This window comes from Varanus komodoensis, unplaced genomic scaffold (assembly GCF_004798865.1).
Source record: "Varanus komodoensis strain SLA01 unplaced genomic scaffold, ASM479886v1 scaffold30, whole genome shotgun sequence".
NCBI lineage: Eukaryota > Metazoa > Chordata > Lepidosauria > Squamata > Varanidae > Varanus > Varanus komodoensis.
The window spans coordinates 7,073,155-7,092,380 of NW_025335762.1; the positions used below are offsets into that span (position 1 = coordinate 7,073,155).

Below are 19,226 nucleotides of genomic sequence, written 5' to 3' on the forward strand. Positions count from 1 at the left end.
AACACAAATCCATTGTTTCATCTTGGGATTCCCCTTTGGGGATGAAAGACCTTGATCCAACAGGAGGGCACAAATATCTTTGAAACTGTTGAGAATCTTGATAGCAGGCTAAACTTGCAATCCTATGCACTTCTATCTAAAAGCAAGCCTCATGGAACTCAACAAGTCTTACTCTGAAGTAGGCACAGGATTTTATTGTAAATCTGCACCTCCCCAAAATCAGTAATGAAGATCTTTCTTCTCTAGAAGAAGAACCTGGGTTTTGCCAGGACTTCTGCTATTACCTGCTTGGAAGAATCAGAACCGCTAGCCTGCAAAAGGGCTTCCCCATAGTCTTCTGCCAAACTGAGGTCTACCTTCTTCAGCTATATTACTGATAATTTCTCTATATACTGGCTGGATTGTTCTTGAGGATTATAGAGAAAGTGCAGTTTCTGCTACTCTGCTTGGAAGTGAGTATGGGCACTTCTGGAATTCAATCTTGGGCAAACTGTAGCCCTCTAGGTGATTCCACACAGCCTCCTACAGTGGCTTGGGCTGATGGGAGTTGCCAGCCAAAGCATGGAGGACCGAAGGTGGCACATCTCTGTAACAGAGGCCCAGTCGTCCTCTTGTGTTCCGAGCTTCATGATATGCATGTTGCTCAAACTGTCCATTTGCTTCAAGGTCAGGTCTCATGTGAAATGAAGTTCTGCTTAATTCTCTTACAGGAATTCAACTGTGTTATATGTAAATGTGTAGAAGAAATATTAGGGAGAAATAGATGCAGGTAGTGAGTGAGTGGAAGAGAGAGACCCCAGTGAGACCCCTCTGCATACAGCTGGCTTCATGTTAATTTTTTTCTAAGCAATTTCATTTGACTGATTGATTGATTATGCATTAGAAATCTTCCCCATTAAAAGATCTGGGCTGCAAACAATAAATATTACCTTGGGCAAACAATCACAGAAAGCAACAAGATAAAATCCCAAAGCATTCTTAAAAGCCTGGTTAAAAATATAATAATGCCCACACACTGATGCTGGTAGAGGTGGACCTTGGGATTGAAGTCCAAGGTGCTAGAGCCTCAATTAGCCACCAAGAGAACTGGGGGAAAGTAGGGGGAGAGTCCTGCACCAGCACCAGGGCTGGGATGCATAGATTGTTGCTGATGCTGCTCTCTAAAGCATCATTTCTTTCTAGTTTTAAAAACATATTATAATAAGCAACCATGCATCTAGTGACTGAAGCCCATGTTCTAATTTTTATTATGAAATATATTATCCTTTTGCACACAGAATGATGCCAAGTTCCAGGGCAATGTGGTAGCATAGAGGCAGCAGATGCAAATTCCCTGTAGATGCCTGTATTCATTAAATGAGTTTAAAGTGCAAATCTGCACGTGTTTAGAGTACTGTTTTGTTTTGTTTTTTAAAGTCGGGGTTGACAGCCCTTTTGTTGCTTATTTGTTCTCTAACTTATCAAGAATCCGGCCTCAAGGTGAGTAGGATTACACCCTTTATCCTTCAATTCCAGGATCAAAAACTGATGGAGCTATAAGGCCGTGCACAGGCAAATACAGAAGTTTCCACTTGGCACTAAAGTGCTTGCAAGGTTTTATTTTATGTATTCTATTTCTACATGGCCCATCAGCTCAAAGGCTACCTGGACAGTTCACAGAATCAGAAGTACAATAATTAATATAAAACAATCATTATAACACCACAGTGATTTAAATCCAATGGAACATTAATGCAATAATACAACAACTGCAGCTAAATCTATCTGAGAGTTACAGTAATAAAATACAGGAAAAATTGGAATAAAAATCTAACTATTAAAATATTGGGAAAACAAAAAGTTTTCACCTGGTTCGAAAAAGAACAAAGAGGGATTGCCAAGTGCACCTCTTTGAGGATCTGATGGGGTGCCACAACTGAGAAGCCCCTTCCCCTAGTAGCCACCTGTCTTATAGGTTGGCAGTAGTCACACTGCAGACCTCCAGAATCCCATAACAGATTTTCTGTCTTGTAATGTTCTCAGGACAAGTTCCAATGAAATGAACAGGAGCTGTCCCAGAGGGACTGGCATTAGATGGCAGGACTTCCCTTGGTCCACTTCATTTCTTTTTGAGAGTTGGCATGAATGGACCGAAGAATTGGTTTGGATTGGATCCAACCAATAAGGGAGTCCAAAAAAGATATTCTTCCATCTGATTTGCATTTGGAAGAGATGCTGAAAATCCCCTTTAGGTTGTATCCTGACTTCATTACACTTAAAGTAGATCCACTGAACCCAGTGTTAGTTGTACATACAGTAGACCCATTGAAATGAGCAGAATTTTGATTAGTCATGATTAAATGTGGTCTCATTGATTTCAAGGAGGTCTATTGCAATTATGATGAACTCTGGAGAGAACCTTTTTGTTTGGGAATGCTGGAATCCGAAGCAGGAAGGGCTAGCCTGTACTATTGACGATCAAGTCTTATTTGGAAAACATGCTGAACACCTTCCTTAAAACTACAGCTAAAATTTTGCACACATATATGAATGGTTAAAGAAAGAGAGAGAGCAGAGGAAAGATAAATGGAAAAAGAAAGGGAAAGGCAGATGAGAAAAATAAAGGAAGGATGGAGATGAAAGAAGGAAAGAAAGAGGTGAAGGAAGGAAGAAGACAACGGCAGATGAAAAGAAAAAAGAAAGAGCGATGAAGAAAGGAAGGTTTTTGTTTTAACACTGTCAGGTACCCATCCCTCAAAGGGTGCAGCATGAATTAAGTCTAAGGAATAAGATAAGCATTTTTCATTTCTCAAATGCCCCCCTCCCGAAGAACGTGACCAGAGGGTGGCCCGCTGCGACCAGAGGTGGGCTTCCCCACTCTCGGCAAAGTGTCAAGGCTTGAGATATCAGAGGATCCGGATGCAAATTTGGGTGGAGGTGGGCGGGAAAGAACACCCACCAGGCGGATCGGGCTCCTTTCAAGCATCTGTGAAGCAATCACCCGTTCGCATTCCGCTCTGGGCTGATGCATAATGCCGGGGAACGGTCCTTCACGGCCGCGCAGTGTTTCTGCTCATCACTTCCCCGCTGGAGGGGAAGGCGGTGGGTGGAGTTGCCGGAGAAGCAGGACCGCGTGGACGTTGCAGAAAGTTTGACAGCTTGTTAACATCAAAGACTCGCAAGATTAGGCGCATCAGGTATAAAAAGTGTCAGTCCTGGAGGAGTGGAGGAGAGAGCGAGCCGCCGGGCGCACGAGGCTAAGACCTTCTTCCGCTGGAAAGAAGAACGTAGGAGAGGGAGAGAAGGGAGAAGGGAAAGAAAGAAGAACCCCAGAGAGGCAGAAAGCGCTCTGGTTGAGAAAATAAAAAGCCAGGAAGCATCTGGGGGGTGGGCGAGAGGGAGCGCACGAGAAGGGAACTTTTGCTTTAGAAGAGAGCGGAGAGACAGAAAGGAAGAAGAAAATTCTTTCTTGGGGACAGAGAGAAAGGAAAAAGAACAGCCTGGTTTAGAGCAGAGTGGGAGAGGGAGGAAGGATGCTTCGATCCGAGGGAGAGAAAGAAAAGGCGCTGCTTTAGAGGGAGAGGCGAAGGGAGGGAGGAAATTCTGTTCTTGCGGGCAGAAAGAAAGAAAAAAAGGAGCAGTCTGGTTTAGAGGAGAGAGCGAGAGAAAGGAAGAGAAAGAAAGGTTCTACTTTGAACGGGGAGAGAGAGAGAGGAAGGAAGGAAGGAAGGAAGGAAGGAAGGAAGGAAGGAAGGAAGGAAGGAAATTTGTTCTGGAGTGGGGGGCGGAGAGAAAGCATTCTGATTTAGAGGGAAAGGGGAGAAAGGAAAGGCTCTTCCTTTCCTTTTGAAAGGAAGGGATCAGGCAAGCAGAGCCCCGGCTGAAGAGATGCCTCGCCGGACTGCCTCGGTCGCGGGGCTCCTGTCGTGGGCAGTGGTCCTCCAGAGCCTGGCCGGCCCCGAGCCCGCAGCGGGGCTCTTCCAGACGCCCGCGCAAGAGGGGGCCTCCCCGCCAGAAGCTGCCGCAGCCTCCGCTCGCCCGCGGCACCCGGCGCTCATGCTGCAGCTGTACCGGTCGCTGGCTGCCGGGACCCGCCCGCGCCAGCCCGCCGCCCTGCGAGAGGCCGACTCGATCTTCAGCCTGGCGGCCCGAAGTAAGCGCGGCGCCCGTGCCCACCCCGCCCCGCGCCCCCTCACCGCCTGCCCGCCCGCCCGCCCGCGCCCGAGGCGGCCGAGGCGCGGGCGATGCGCGGCGGGCCCGGTTCGCCGTGCGCAGCGTGAAGCGCCGACGGGGAGGGCTGGTCGCGCTCGTTGCGCCGCTCGCGGGGGCTTCTCGCCAGCCTTGTGTCTGCCAGGAGCGCGCCCGGGAAAGGGGCCGGGAGCTGCAGGAAGCCCCCTGCCCCTTCGCGGCTGCTTTTTGTGGATTGTGCCCTCAGACGTCTGCGGAGGAGGGAGAAGAGGCAATCCACATCCGTCGCTGCGTTGACATGTGGCAGGGGCGAGGGCGCCCTCGGGGGCGAACGCGGCGCGGCGGGCTTGTCGGGGGGCGTTTGCGGGGGACGAGCAGGGGGCAGGGCGGGGGGCGGGAGGCGCGGGCGTCGGAACCGGCCTGGGGCGGCTGCGAACCGGCCGCAGGTGGCTGGGGGCGAACGCGTCACCCCCACTTCCACTGGCGGCCTGCTTGGGAGGGAGCCTCCTCCGCTGGCCGGGCGGCGTGCGGAGAGGCGAAAGCGGGCGAGGGCGACCCGGGAGCGCGGGGAGCGGCGGGACGCGCGGAACATCTCCTGCTGTGTCCACGGGAACCTCTCAGAAGTGGGCGCCCCCCCCGTGGTGGGCACGCCACCTCCAGATCACAGCCAGGGTGCCTGTGTGCCCCAGCTGCTGGGGAACGTGGGCAGGAGAGTGCTTGGGTGTTTCCCGCGGGCACCGCTCTCGGTCTGCTCCAGCAGGGCTGCGTCTGCGCTCTGACCTTCTCCTGCGCGCACAGGTAGGAACAGGTGTTGTCAAAAGGGCAGCGAGAGGGACGTCTTTATTGAAATGAATTCGCTGCTACCAAAAACAAACAAAACCAGTTGTGTGGCGGCAGCAGCTGCAAATAGGACCGGCTAGGACCGACAATAGTTTTAAATTCAGACTGTTCGCAAAGCGTCAAACTGGCTAACCTCACGCAAGTCCGTAACTGTCTTTAACATTGCGATCCCATGTACGCATCCCTGGAGCAGCCATACGCGAGGAGGCTTACTTCTGAGGAGACACACATTGGACTGCGCTGTAAATTGCTATTGCCTTGGGGGAACAATAGCCTTCTTGGGCTGGGGCTTCAGATTTGTTCCCGATAGCGCTACAATTTGGAAGAGTTTAAAATGCAGCACTGCATGTGTTTCCTTCATCGCGGTTGGCACACGTTTTTCACTATATTTTATTACTGTAACACACCGTGTGTATTGAAACGGTTGTACAGAATGACGCTGCAGTTGGGTGGAGTCAGAAGAGGAATGTAAAGTTGTGCACTTTGCAACTGAAGTGGCGCTTATAGCCATTTAAACCTAACTCCAGCACTCCCCACTGTTGCTAAAACCAGTAAGTTCAAGGTCTTCAATTACCCCGTTGTACCACCAGTTGTTGTGAAGATAAAATGCAAAGCAGGATTATCCAAGCCACCTTGGGGTGCTGGGGAGATAGCTGAAGTAGAAATAAATAAGTAAATAAATAAATGCTGGCTATCATAACCTCCAAGTTCAATATGCCATTTAAAAAGCATTTGCTGGAGAACAACAAGTATCCAGATTGGCCATTTATTGCAGCAGTTCCAAGCTTTTTCCCTCCAGCTGTGCTGACCTACAACTCCCATAGTTCACAGTCCAAGACTGTGGGTGTCGTAGCCCCGGCATATCTGGAGAGCGCCAGAATGGCCCATCCCTCTAACCACTGTACCGTGCTTCCCGGCAGCTTGCAAAGCAAGTCAGTGCAGGGAAGGATACCAGCGAGGGTCTGGTCTGAGGCAGCTCGGCTCTTCTCCTGCTCGTACTGTTTCGTAGGCTGTGTTGCGGCCATCGGTACACGGAGACCAGCCTTTCCCACCTGCTGCCCTCCAGCCTGTGGGCTGCAGCTTGCCCTGTTCTCAGCTGGCATGGCCAGTGGTGTCTTGGTGTGCAGAACAAGAGACCTGGGTCAGGCTGCGGCAGCTCCCAGCCAAAGCAGGCGGTGGGGCAGACCTTCAGCTTGAGACTCGGATGCAGGCATAATCGAACGGGTGTCTTCCGCATGTATTAGTCCAGGGCACCTTTGGCCATGTAGTTGGGAATGATGGACATTGCAACCCAAACAAACCCGGAGGGCTTCGGGGTGAGGAAGGTTGGTCCAGATCAGCTTCTGTGCATGGGCAGCTTTGCACTTCAGAACACTCCATTAAGGCAGAAAAATGTGCAGGGCACACCTGTAAGGCTTCCTTAAACCAGAGCAGATGTTCTGCCCATCTCTCTCACCTCCATCTGTCGTGCCTGGGAGGGCCCTCCAGGCCTTGCATGGGTAAGGCAATTGGGTTCCCTCTGGAGGAGCCACAATGACCAGCAGCCCCAGCCAGCAAGGTCAGGGATGATGGGAATTGTGGTCTGCTGGAGTGACACCTGCGGCAGGCTCTCAGGAAGAAAATGGCTTTTCACCATCACCAGCTTACCTGATCCTTTGAACCTGCGGGGATGTCCTGAAACCCCAAGTGGCTATTCAACTGTGCTAAATCTCTCCCCCAAATGTGAATTCTCTCCCTGCTTTCCCGGCCAATTTTAACTTTCTGAGGTGGAATATGATTTCTTTTTTACACACACACAGATGCATATTGCAGTCATTGCCAATTGTTCTTCCTCAGTCTACTGTTCTTTCCACTTCAAAAGCCAAAAAATGTCAATATTGTAAAAGAGATCAGCTTTTTCAAAGCCCTCTTGCAAAAGCCTGGGAAGGGAAAACCAGAAGAGCTAGCCTGGAGGGGTCCTACCTGCATTGAAATTTAATCATACCTGGGTGCTTTGAAGATGCATGATCCAATTAGTCAATTAATTAACCGATTGCAGCTCCTGGGGCTAGAGGGATGGCACTTACACGGAATGCAGAGGTGATGTTTTAACATTAATTTGTTTTAAAGATTTTATAGAATTCCCTTTATCTTTAAATCTTACAGGCAGGTGGGCTGTTCAGGAGTTCTGTTTTAGAAATGCAGAATAATACTCAGTATTCCTAGAACACTGACCCCTCCAATCCTGACTGAGAGTGATGGGTGCTGCATTCAAACATATCTGGTTGCAGAGGGCTCTGGTGCCCAATGTTTTAAGTAGGGATGCTGAGCCCAGGGCCTTCTGCATGCAAGGCATAGGCTAGGCTTAGCCAGGTGGCCTCTTGGGCCTCTCTCTCCTATTCTCTGCTTGTACATCTGCAATCCTAAAATAACACATCTTCACAGGTCAAGGATGGGGTGTCCCTGTTCAGAATTTCAGCCATTCCATTCAACCTCTCCTGCTTTTTCATTTACCTTCCCCCTCGTCCAAATAGTCAGCCAGTATTTTGTGGCCAGTAAGCATGCTCAGTTCTTACAGGACTGTTCCTTTTTTTCGAGGGGGGCAGGAGGGGGCTGCTCTAAGAATCTTCTGTGCTTCTTCAAACCATGGGTTCTCCCCCTCCAACTGTTTCCTTCTTCTGAAGAGTGGGTGGTGCCATTTTGGATGCATACACAACTGCACTCACAGCATAAACGTAAGAAATGGAGTGAAGGACAATACTGGCCTTACTTGCAGGGTTGTTGTGACAGTGCTCCTTTGAAGCCAGTCATGTCTGTCTTCAGCTTGACTCAAGTTTGCATTGAAAGATCCTTTGGAGTCTTTTTCATTCATCTTTAAGTTTCCAAGTAGATTAGGATACATCCAGTTTTTCCTCATAAATATTATGGACTGAAAAATAGTCTTTGGACACTATGGATTGCATCCAGATTTATCATGGTTCCCATGGACCCATTGAAATCAACAAGGCAAGTTACTCTTGACTAACTTAAGTTCCATTGAGTTCACTTGGTCTGATCTAAGCACAACTAAATCTGGATTCAGCTTTATCACTGGGACTTAAGTATGTCTCTCCTGTAACTAAATCCAAGGGGCTGACATACCTTAAAACATGGTTTATGGAGGATTATTCATGCCACAGACTGCTCCTGACTTCTCCGCAGTTTTATGCATGTGAAACTCTTTACTAACCAGCAAACTAAATGCTGATTCACTTGTCTATTATCCTGACTTGACACCTTCCCACTCATGCATCAAGCAGGCTGTCCCTTTTTTAAATTCTGAAGCACAACATGTGTGTTCGGTCCATTTAATAGTCATGAGTTGAAAGAATGCGCAATTCGTATTTCAAAATATAAAGCATCCGGAGGTGAGTGGGGTGGGTGGACTGGTGATGGTAAGGATTCTAGCCAATGGGTACCAAACACAATTTTTTTCCAGGAAGGGAGGTTCTTCACATCAGCGAAATGCAAAGAATGGTTTCTCCACCCAAGATGTTGTGTACAGAGCAGCAATTTTCTTTCACTTTTATTTTTCCACTAGGGTCTCACCTGTTCTCCCTGCTTGGCAGCTCCAGAGTCTAAATGTCACTGGTACAAAGTGTGGGGCCCCACAGCCTGTGTGTGTGTGTGTGTGTGTGTGTGTGTGTGGCACAGATGAACATGGTGCTATGCTTTGAATCTCAAATACAAAACTTTGCATACTCCAAGATTTCTTTTTAAACAAACGTATGAGGTTTGGTGAGCAAGTTTGCTGTTTTAACATATCAGGAATACAGAAGCGGTCATAAAGCATGAAGTGTGGGGAGTGGGATTGGGGGGGAAATGTGAGCTGGGTGCTTCACGAATGAGGTCATATACATGGCCATCAAACATTCATTGAATCCAGGGCCTAAAATCACCAACCTCAAGGAGTGATAAGAAACTTTAAAATTGCTCTGTCCCATTCATGAAATCCTTTTCTGTTGCCTTCCAGATTCATTCCAGTTTGGTGACCACTGGGTCTTCTCCTTCGATATGACCTCTATTTCCAGCAGCTCTGATGTCAGGCTGGCTGAGCTCCGGGTTCGCTTCCAGTCATTCTCCCAGTCCAGGAATGTCACAGTGAGCATATACCACAGCCACGATCACATCTGCCATGGGAACCAGACCTGCACAGAGAAATTCTTCCTTGGCTCATTCATCAGCAATGCTTCTGCTGGACATTCCTCCTGGAAAGTCTTCAATATCACCAGCTTGCTCCGCTTTTGGCTCCACCAAGGGGTGCCATCTGGCAGGAGTGATCCAGAAGTTGTAGAGGAGGACTGGATGGAGGGAAACCTGTATGAAGATGAAGGCCAAGGAGGAGCAGTTAGTGGGGTCCAGGCTGCATTTGTACACAATGGATCTGGAGAAGCCGCACAGGTATCAAGCCACAGCAGAACTGACAGAGTCCTCTTGGTTGTCTTCTCCAAAGAGAAGGAACTGGAGGAGCCTTCTCAGGGCCCAAGTCTCATCAGGACAGTAGAGATGTCCAAGCATGTCATCTTGGCACATGCTTCTGAAGACCCTGGAAATCGTCGGCACCGACGGAACAAAAAGCAAAAGCAGAGGATTAAATTGAGCAACAACCACACCCCTGGCAAGTCTCTGTGCAAGAGGGTTGATATGATGGTGGACTTTGAGAAGACTGGCTTTGGAGACTGGATTGTGCACCCCAAGAAGTACAACGCCTACCGATGCGAGGGAGACTGCCCATCTCCAGTGGATGAGACCTTCAAGCCCACCAATCATGCCTATGTTCAGGTAGGAGGAGAACCACATCCTCTGTTTCTTTGCAGAGGTTCTGTAAAGTAGCAGGTAGGAAGGTCTGTAGAAGCTTAGGTAGGGCAGCCACCCATGCATTCCCCCCAAAAAGGAGGGGGAGATGCATCATCAGAAAAGATGTCTGCTCTTCACCTAACGTGATGTGCTATGAGCATCCATTAAGGCACAGCCAGAAATAATTTCTGGAGCTCAAATTGGAAAGCAACACATCTCACCATCCTGGGTGCCATCTGACCTGTGTCCAGGTGCTAATCGTGAATGCCCAGCTGCCAGACTCCTGCTCTCTCCCTTCTGGTTCTCAGTTTTGAAGGTGCTTCTCTAGATCAGGGACCTTGCTCTCCTTTCCCTCAAAAAATGCTCCCCGCCTTGACTGCCACCCCGCTGCATAAGGTTTCATTTCCTGCACATAAAGCAGCTCTGGGGGAAACGGCAGGCTGGCTGAGCTCAGGGGTGGTGGAGAGCACAGTCCCAATGTCACGGATAAAGCAAAGTTGAATTTTCAGGCCCATTGGCTTCAGTATGGGGTGGAGTGAGCAAAGGTGAACTTGTCCTTCCCCTCAGGCATGTTGGTCAGGAAAAGAGGAAAATCCAGCCCTACAAACAGTTTAAGTAAAAGTTCCTTCTTCAGGAGTTAAACATACAAAGGGCCACAGGACAGCCCTTGAGAAAAAAAAAATGCAAAAATGGCAGATGTTGGAAGGATGTCATGCGTAGAAAAGGAACCATGCTTTCTTTTTCTATGCATTTTCTTGAGTCAGTCCTGATTCCCCCCACTTACACCACTGATCTTTCTGGTCTCATGGGTCTCATTTTCTCTGGGTTGAAGTAAAGGGCCATAATCTTGCCAGTGCTGCAGTGAGGTCTGGAGCTTGGGACTAAAGTCTGGGATACCCACAGCCTGGGCAACCCCAAAATGGCCACCCAGAGAGTGGCAGGTGATAGCTGGGGCAAGCTGCATGTAGGCCAGCCTGGACACGACGGGCATCCCTGGACCTAAGGATACTTGCCACAGGATATCTATTATGTATTGAAAGACGTCCCCTAGTCAAGTAGCAGCTCTCTTGCCATGCATGTGATTACAGGTACATGTTTTATTATCTTGACTTGAACAGGGCTCATTCCTGAGTCAATATATTTACAATCAGGGCATCAGAAACCAACTCAGTTTTATTCCTGTAGTCAGGATGGTGCTGTGAGTTAAGACTTTAAAATGTCAGAGGGCACATGCTCAGAGTCCTTCATAAGTCGGCCAGGGTGACTTATTTTATAATGTTAATGTGTTTTATATTTTTAGTGTTTTATATTTTAACTTATGTTTTGTAAGCCGCCTCGAGGCTTCGGTGAATGGGGTGGCATAGAAATTTTAAAATAAATAAATAAATCATCTGCTGCTGCTGCTTCCTCCTCTTCCTCCTCAGCCAGGATTGGCAAATGGTCCTGCTTTGTTCCTTTGCTCTAGCATATCAGAGAAGTAAAAGGAATTGTAAAACATTGGATGGCAGGGAGGGTGGGAAATAAATGCTCATTGTGTGCTGCACAATGGAAATAATACCTTTGGCTACCCAGGAGGCTCTGTAAGTCTCTAAACCCGAGTTCTAACGTCACCTGGCTGCACCACTGGCCTTACCTCTGTCCCCCTCCCCCATTTCTCTGTTGCAGAGCTTGCTGAAGGCTTACCAGCCCAATCGGGTGCCTTGTCCGGCTTGCGCTCCAGTCAAGCTGAGCCCGCTGTCCATGCTCTACTATGAGAAGGGTGCAGTGAAGATCCATCACCACGAGGACATGATCATCGATGAATGTGGCTGCAACTGATGTTTGTGGGCTCTTGGCCAGCAACCACTGGGGCCTCCAGCAACCCGTCTCCACAAGGCCCAGCGTCCTTCCCCCTTTTGCAGCAGAGGCCCAGACCATCATCCTTGCATAAGAGGCCAGAAGCATGCTCCTTCTTGCCCTATGGAGAGCAAGCTGTTCCCCCCCACTAGGGTCTTGTCCCCATAAACTTTGTCAGAATGGGAGAACGGGTAGGCAGCAGATATGGTTGGGGGGCGCATCTTTCTAGTGGGACTTTGCGCTTATCCCTGAAGAAGATTTCACAAAAGATTCTCTCTGGCAGCCCCCTCTTCTGTCAGTGGGACTCAGCCGGAGGTGGCAGCAGTAAGCAGCCGCACTGTCCCAGGGCAACCGCCATTTTAATTTCCTGCAAGGATGCTGATGTGGCCTCACTGCAGGGCACTGTGGGAAATAAAAATGGCAGCTCTCAAATGCAGCTGTCCCACAGAACTTCTTTTGAATTGAAAGAGAGGCCCAAGAGCATCCCTTAGCTGCAGGCCCTGCCAGGGCAGTTATCCAAGGACGCCCAGGTGCCTTCAGACCAGACTTCCCCACACTGGACTAAAATTGCCAGCATTCCCAGACAGCCAGTAATGCTGTCAATTGTAGTTCAGAACATTTGGAAGACTCTCTTAGGGGAAAGATGAGTCTGCTCAGGTGCCTTTTTCCAGAGTCCCACCAGTACGAACCATCAGTGGAGACAGGGATATTTTGCCTGGAGGCTGGCATGAAATTCTAGGATCTGCAGTGGCAAAGAAAGCTGCTGAATGTCTTGCAAAGAAAGTTCTTCTGTGCATGACTGCAGCTTGACTGTAAGAGTTGTTCTATGCATGAGTGGAAGGCTGCATAGTCAAAGGAGAGGGAACACGGGAGCAGTACTCCAAAACATCTGGAGAGCCACCAATTGACCACTGCTAGACAAGAGCATGGTGTCCGTAGCACTGAGTCATTTTTGAGAAGGGGGGGAAATACTCCCCAGGGCCAAAATATGGTAGCCAGTTTGGAGTGATGGTTAGAGCCTTCCCAAACCTGGCACTCTCCAAGCATGGCCGTCCCAGCCAGTCTTGTGCGTGGTCAGAAAAGCTGAGGGTTATAGTCCAAAAAACCTGCAGGGCACCAGGTGGGGGAAGGATGGGTTGGAGTCTAACTATTAGATTGCCAGATGGGGAGTAGAGAGATCTGGGTTCAGCTGCAAATCTCCCAGGTGGCCAGCCACTCAGGGCTAGTCCACCTTACAGCCTTACTTGTTCGGGGTTTTTAAAGAGATGAACCATATGTGCGGCCCTGGACTGCTCGGGTACGCACTCCAAGGGTGGTGTAAACATTGTGTTTAAAAATGGGGATTCAAGGCTTTGCAGAACAGCAATACTGGGAAGATGGAATCTTCAAGAAATACTTAGAAGGAATTTCTAGCCAAACACCCTAGTGCTTCTGATTCTGCTGAAGACCCTTAGGGACAGAACTGGAAATGAACCAAGTCCATGAGAGTCCCCATGGACTGAACTAAGGTAATTCAAATTTATCTGATTTTGGGACAGAGACCACAAATAACTAGACAAAAGTGAGGCAGACATAGGTTAGTTCCAGCAACCTTGACTAAGAAGCATGTCTCGGTTCATGAGCAACAGGACTGTGACCTTAGTCTAAACCTAGTTAAGTTTTGGAAAGTGTGTAATTCTTTTCACTATCCCTTACTTCTAACCCAGTTTCTTTCCTATATCTCAATTGTGTTCAAATCATCTCAAGGGTGTCTCCGGCATTTAGAAAAAGGAATGTATTGCAAGTATTTCGAAAGTATTTCGGTTGATGATATTGTTATCAATGCTTGAAACAAATGCAGTATGGAAAATAAAAGACGGCTGCCCCATCTTGCTGTCCTTGCATGCAAATTGCGGGTGGGGCTTTGCACAAGTTCTGGATTGTGTCTTAAACTTCTTTTGCAAGTCAGCAAAGAACCTGAATCCTGCATCCCAAAATGACATCCCAAACAACCTCCGCAACCCTCACACTCTGAGAACGGAAATAACACATTAGGCAAATGTACACAGGTGCATTTAATCTCATAGGTTTATGACATTTCAATAATTTGCGCAGAATATGCCAGGAATATCTGCAGAACATCGCTCATTGAAATGAACGGGAGGGCTTAGCTTCATCTAAATGGGGATTGCTCGAGGATGCCCTCTGGTGGCTTAAAAATAACTTTCGCTTTTTTTAGAATCGGGCATTTCATAAGAAAGTTTAGGGCTCGGGAGAAAGTTGAGGCTTGCAGAACATTTAGGCAAGAGGGACTTTTAAAGGCAGAGCAAACACCGAGAGAGCTGGAATTAGGTCGGAACATCTGAAATGCATATTGAAAACAAGTCCATTTACACTCACCCAAGTCTAATCTCTGCTCTTGTTTCTGTGTGGAAACAGCCGAGGTATTTCATTTAATTCTTCTCCAAGGCAACGGGTCAATTCATATTTAGTCTCTCTCAGAGTAGACCCACGAACATCCACACAATGTAAGTTAGCTGTGACAAATGTGGGTAAGTTGATGTCTCCCCACCCACCCCTCAAAGAATTTGGGGCCAGTCATCCAATGATATTGGACAGTATTTGGGACAGGCAGAAGGAAGGTCTTCCTCACACGACACATGATCAAACAGTGTAGATCTCTGCCACAGAAGGTAGCAATGGGCACCAATGTTGCTGGCTTCAAAAGCCATAAGCCATATTTCCATTGGCACGCCATCTTTTGGACTGATGGAAATCTATATGCAAAGTGGGAAAGGTTGCCCGAAGGAGGGAGGGAGATTAACTAGTTATAATGGCAGGGACAATATGGAGCATAATGCATATTGACAATGGGCAACAAGATTCAGGGTCTAATCCTATCCATGCTGGAACACAAAATAGTCCTATAACTGCCAGCATTCCCTAGAAAGCAAGGCTGCCTAGAAACTGCGGGGAGCTGTAGAACATTTTTCCCTGGAAACATGCATAGGATTGTGCTCTTGGAGTGAGGACTGCAAAACTCTACACTTTGGAGGTAGAGAACACGTCTATTCTGCTATGTAAACCAGGGCTCCTTCTGCATCCCTCATCACCCTTTCTAGCAGCAGACGGGTGAAAAGCGCCTGGAGCTGAAAAGGAGTGCAAAGAAGCTGGAGAAGCTGAATATGCACAGAGGTTTATAAAACCTATGAGGGTAACCCTCCTCAAAAAAAGAAAAAAAAGTCCATGACAATTAAGTATGCTCATTAGGCGTGTTGGAATGTTGTCCATCATTTGTTTAAGAAATTGGGGAGGGGAGAATGGGACAAAGTATCATGGAGCAGAGCACGGTGGGTGAAAATCATGCATAGGATGGCTTTGTTTGGAAGTTAAGGTTGTGCTGCATCACTTCACTGTTGTTCTCATTTATGCGCTCCAGAACATCACAGATGGACATAGAGTCGAGGCCTGCTTGCCGGCACTCTGCTCAGGTGATCCTCTCAGGGCCTTCCCTATTTCTTGTTGAAGGCTATAACCTCTTGTACGCACAATTCATTTTCTTTGATTTAAAAGATAATGCTTCTCTTTTGGACCACCACCATTTATTAGAAAAAATAAGTCATAATGGGTAGGCAAGATGGGTACATAATAGGTGGGTGCAACATATACATTTTTATGTAATTAGGAACAGAAGAACAGCCCCGCTGGATCAGGCTCAGCTATACCCAGTTCAGCATCTGGTTCACAAGCAGCTGCCCACAGGAAACGACAAGCAGGAGAGGAATGTGGATATACCTCGCTGCCCATGTTCCCCAACACCTGCATTATGCTGTCTAAGTACGCAAAAGACAAGAAAGTGGTCATGATTGATTAAATATACTCTTGACTTCCCAGCACAAAAAGCCATCTCAAAGCAACCCCCTCCCCTGACACACACACCAGAAATCCATATTTAACAAAACTCTCTCTCTCTCTCTCTCTCTCTCTCTCTCTCTCTCTCTCTCTCTCTGCGCGCACGCACACGCACGCGCGCAGGAGAGTCAGTCTAAAGCACAATAATGCAATAATTGCTATGAAAAGAAATGTCATGAAAACATAATATAAAATAGTACGGTATGGAAAAATAATGCATTCCCCACCCACCCGCACTCAGATATTTCTTTTCCGGTTGTGTGCACTCTACAGTAGGGGAGAGAAATTTCAAATCACTGTATTATGGTCATTTGAAATGTCAGTGCAGTGGTCCAAAAGAGCAACTATGGGTTGATGGGGAAACAGGCTTCCAAATCTGAGTTTGGTCCAAATGTCAGCACTGAACTCTGCTCACAGCCCCTCCAGCCAGGACACCAGAAGCAGATATCCCCCCCCCCCCGCCCCCGCAAAAGAGTGATTTTCCAGGGATGGGTATCCAGAAAATAGGGACAACTGATGTTTGTACTCCCTCCTCTAAAGGCCTGGAAAACATCTCCACTCCACCCCCATTCCAAAATGGAAGGATGTAGTTTCTCCCCGCATCAGCATCCTATCCAGATCACACACCCCTGACTGGGCTTTGGGTCATGCCCTTTGATCTGAAGTCTGCGGTCTTTTGTGTAGTGGATGTTTGTGTAACCAGAATGAACTCCCTTGCTTTCCCCAGGAGTATCTTGTCATCATGGGGGGGGGGGGGATTCAGACACCTGCTAATGGCTCAGCTCTGTGGTATGGAGAAACAGATCACGTTTGCTTGTAAGCAACTAACTGTCCCCAGAAGAGGTGTGAGCGTTGAGCTCCGGGTAACTTTTCAGGCCAGAGAGCTGCCTCCCTGGGGAGAGGAGCTGTGCTTGCAAAAGATTTTTCATCAGCTGCTTTTTCCCCATGGCAAGCTATTCTTCTGGCTTGTGTGCCCTGGCTTGTCCGAGCGGATCACCTCCTCCATGCAGCATATCAGCAGTGTGACCAAGGAGTTTTTGCTGTTAATGTGGAACCATTTGGAAAACTTTGTGCAACCAGAACAACGTACTAGGCATGGCCTGGAGGAAGTGTTTTGGGACTTTTGCTCCCAGTGAAATGCTCAGTGTCTCTAATATCCTTTTCAAGCCATCCTAAATTACCTCATGGTAGCCACATACGCATCACGGGAGGAAGGGAGGGAGGGAAGCTCTACCTCAAAAATTGGCAGGAAATGGACACCTGCTAATTTGTATGTATAGACACAGATACAGAAACAATGACTAGAATTTAAATGGAAATGCCAATGCAGATCTCCCCCTAGTTGGAAGACTGTGGCTGCCCTGTCCGCTGTTCAGGAGCCACATCTTCATCTTCCTTTCTCCCGCTTCTCATGGACTTGTTTTTAATCTTTAAAACAGACCTGGACTGAGCCGCCTTTCCAAATAGAGGAGGGTCCCTAACGGATTCGGATTAAGGACTGCTCTATGTGAACTAGAGACTGGGAGAGGGGGAGCATGCATCTTTTGGGGGCAAGCGCATCTTCCTGATTGACTGTTGGGTGCAACCTTCTCACCTGGTTGGCTTTCCTTGGCTGTCAGTGGTTCTAGCACTTCATATGACTGGACATAGCGGGGCTGATGGCCCAGGCTCCTGTCCAGGCATTTGCACATTAACCACAGTCTAATTGTCACGGGCAGCTTTTGTGGTGTGCATTCTACGGAGGGGTGCAGTGGATTTGGTGAAAAGAGGATCGACTCAATTCATATCTTTTTGTTTTTGGACTATATTTCAATGCTATTTTAAAAATTATTGGGCTGATAATGGTTTCTATTCATGGTTCTGATATATTAGATATGGATGACTATTGTATGCGTGTCTCTGAAACTCTCTCTCTCTCTCTCTCTCTCTCTCTCTCTCTCTCTCTCTATATATATATATATATATATATATATATATATATATATATATATATATATTTTGCAGTGGGAAGTGATGGAAATAAATGCAAAATAAGATGCTGATCTGAGAAGCAGCCTGAAGCACTGAGAACTGAGGAGCTGCTGGTCCATTCTACCTGTTCATCAGGGCTGGTATCAAAGGGAGTCACAATCAGGCACCTGCTGAGCTGCACCCCAGCAGGACCCCACTGCCAAGACGCCTGGAGTTACTTTGCAACCTGCTTGTTCACATGCCTCTCGCTCCACCCCACATTCTGGTGCCGTTGAGGAGGAGAGGATGCCACCGGTCGCCTGCCCAGGGGCTCTCTGCCTGTTGAGTGAGGAAGTGGCAGCGATGATGAAGAAGAGCGTGGGGAGAAATAGCTGCGGGAGACCATGGTGATGAGCAGGTGGACTCACCATGGATGGATCCACTGAAGATGCCTTGGCCAAGGTCTCTCAAAAGCCTTTAGCTGCTCCTGCTCTTCTTGCTCCCAGCTTGAGGGCAAGCAGCCCTTGGGTCCCATAGGCTGTGTAGCCCATCAAAAGTTGAGCAGCAAGGAGGACCTAGAGCAGAGGGGCTCCCCTGAAGCTCAGGTGGGCTCCTGGTTGATCTGGTGGGGTTGGTCACCATCTTAAGAATAAAGGTCCAGGAGATAGCAGACGATGGCCCATCTCCTACCCATGGGCCTGCTCTCCATCTCTCAGTAAATGAAGCTGTGCATTTTATCCAAAGATCTGACTTGTCTTCATACCAGTCTCTCTGTGTGATAATGGATGTGTTGTGCAACCACACAGCTGTGGAAATAAATCATGAATTTTGCAGGCTTTGCAGATGACCCTCCTACCTCTGACTTTCCTGGCCATCAGTTGTTGCTGGCTGAGGGAGGGGGCAAACTGCAGCCTTGTTAGAAGGCAGACTCCCTCTTCGTGTTTTGCCATTGCCTTCCCACAGATCCAACCAAAATAGTTCTCCAGGCTGATTACTCCCAATCCACATCTGCCTCCGCAGAAAAACAAAGCATGTCTGGTTCTCACCCCTGAGGCCAGTGGAGGCGGGGAGGGGGGGGCAGCAACGAAGCAATTCAGACAGCATTTCACAGGGTGAGCCTCCAGCAATTAAGGAGTGACAAGAGCCTCATTTGCAGGAGCTGTTACCCAAAATGACTTCCCAGAAAGGAGCTAATCTGTTCCCCCTTCCTCCACCCCTTCCACACCACGCCGCAGCCACCAAAGGCAAGGAGACCTGCTGGAGTGGGTGGCTTGGCTTCAAGACGTAACAAAAGAAGGCAGGCAGACAGACAGATGGACGGACAGATGGACAGATGCACGCCACCCACCTTGCAGACCCACTAAAAGAACCCATCACACTCCCATCCCACTGGCAGGAAATGCCCAAATGTTTCCTTTTATCTCCACAGCGGAGGTGTGACTTGACACCCACGCTCACTCCAGCTGCATCCAGTTTTCAGAGCAGTGGCCCGAACCACATGAGAGGAAGAACCTGACTCCATAATGGAGCACATGCTTGGGATGCAAAAGATAGGGGGGTGCCGCTGCTGGCATCTCCCAGAAGGGCTGGGAAAGACTGCTGCTTAAAGGCTGCCGCTAGTCAGTGTAGACTAACGGCCTCCAAACCTGGTACCCTCCAGATCTCCTGGACTGGTGGGGAAGCACAGTGGAGACCTGCTTGTATTCCAAGGTCCCTGGTTTGATCCC

General features: G+C 48.4%; 1 protein-coding gene across 1 annotated transcript; it reads left to right on the plus strand.

The window, feature by feature from the left end:
* Positions 1-3,867: 3,867 nt before the first annotated feature.
* Positions 3,868-11,640, plus strand: NODAL (nodal growth differentiation factor). The gene is made up of 3 exons (XM_044437383.1): positions 3,868-4,132; positions 8,999-9,807; positions 11,488-11,640. The coding sequence occupies exons 1-3, from the start codon at positions 3,868-3,870 to the stop codon at positions 11,638-11,640; spliced, it is 1,227 nt and encodes a 408-aa protein (XP_044293318.1).
* Positions 11,641-19,226: the final 7,586 nt, after the last annotated feature.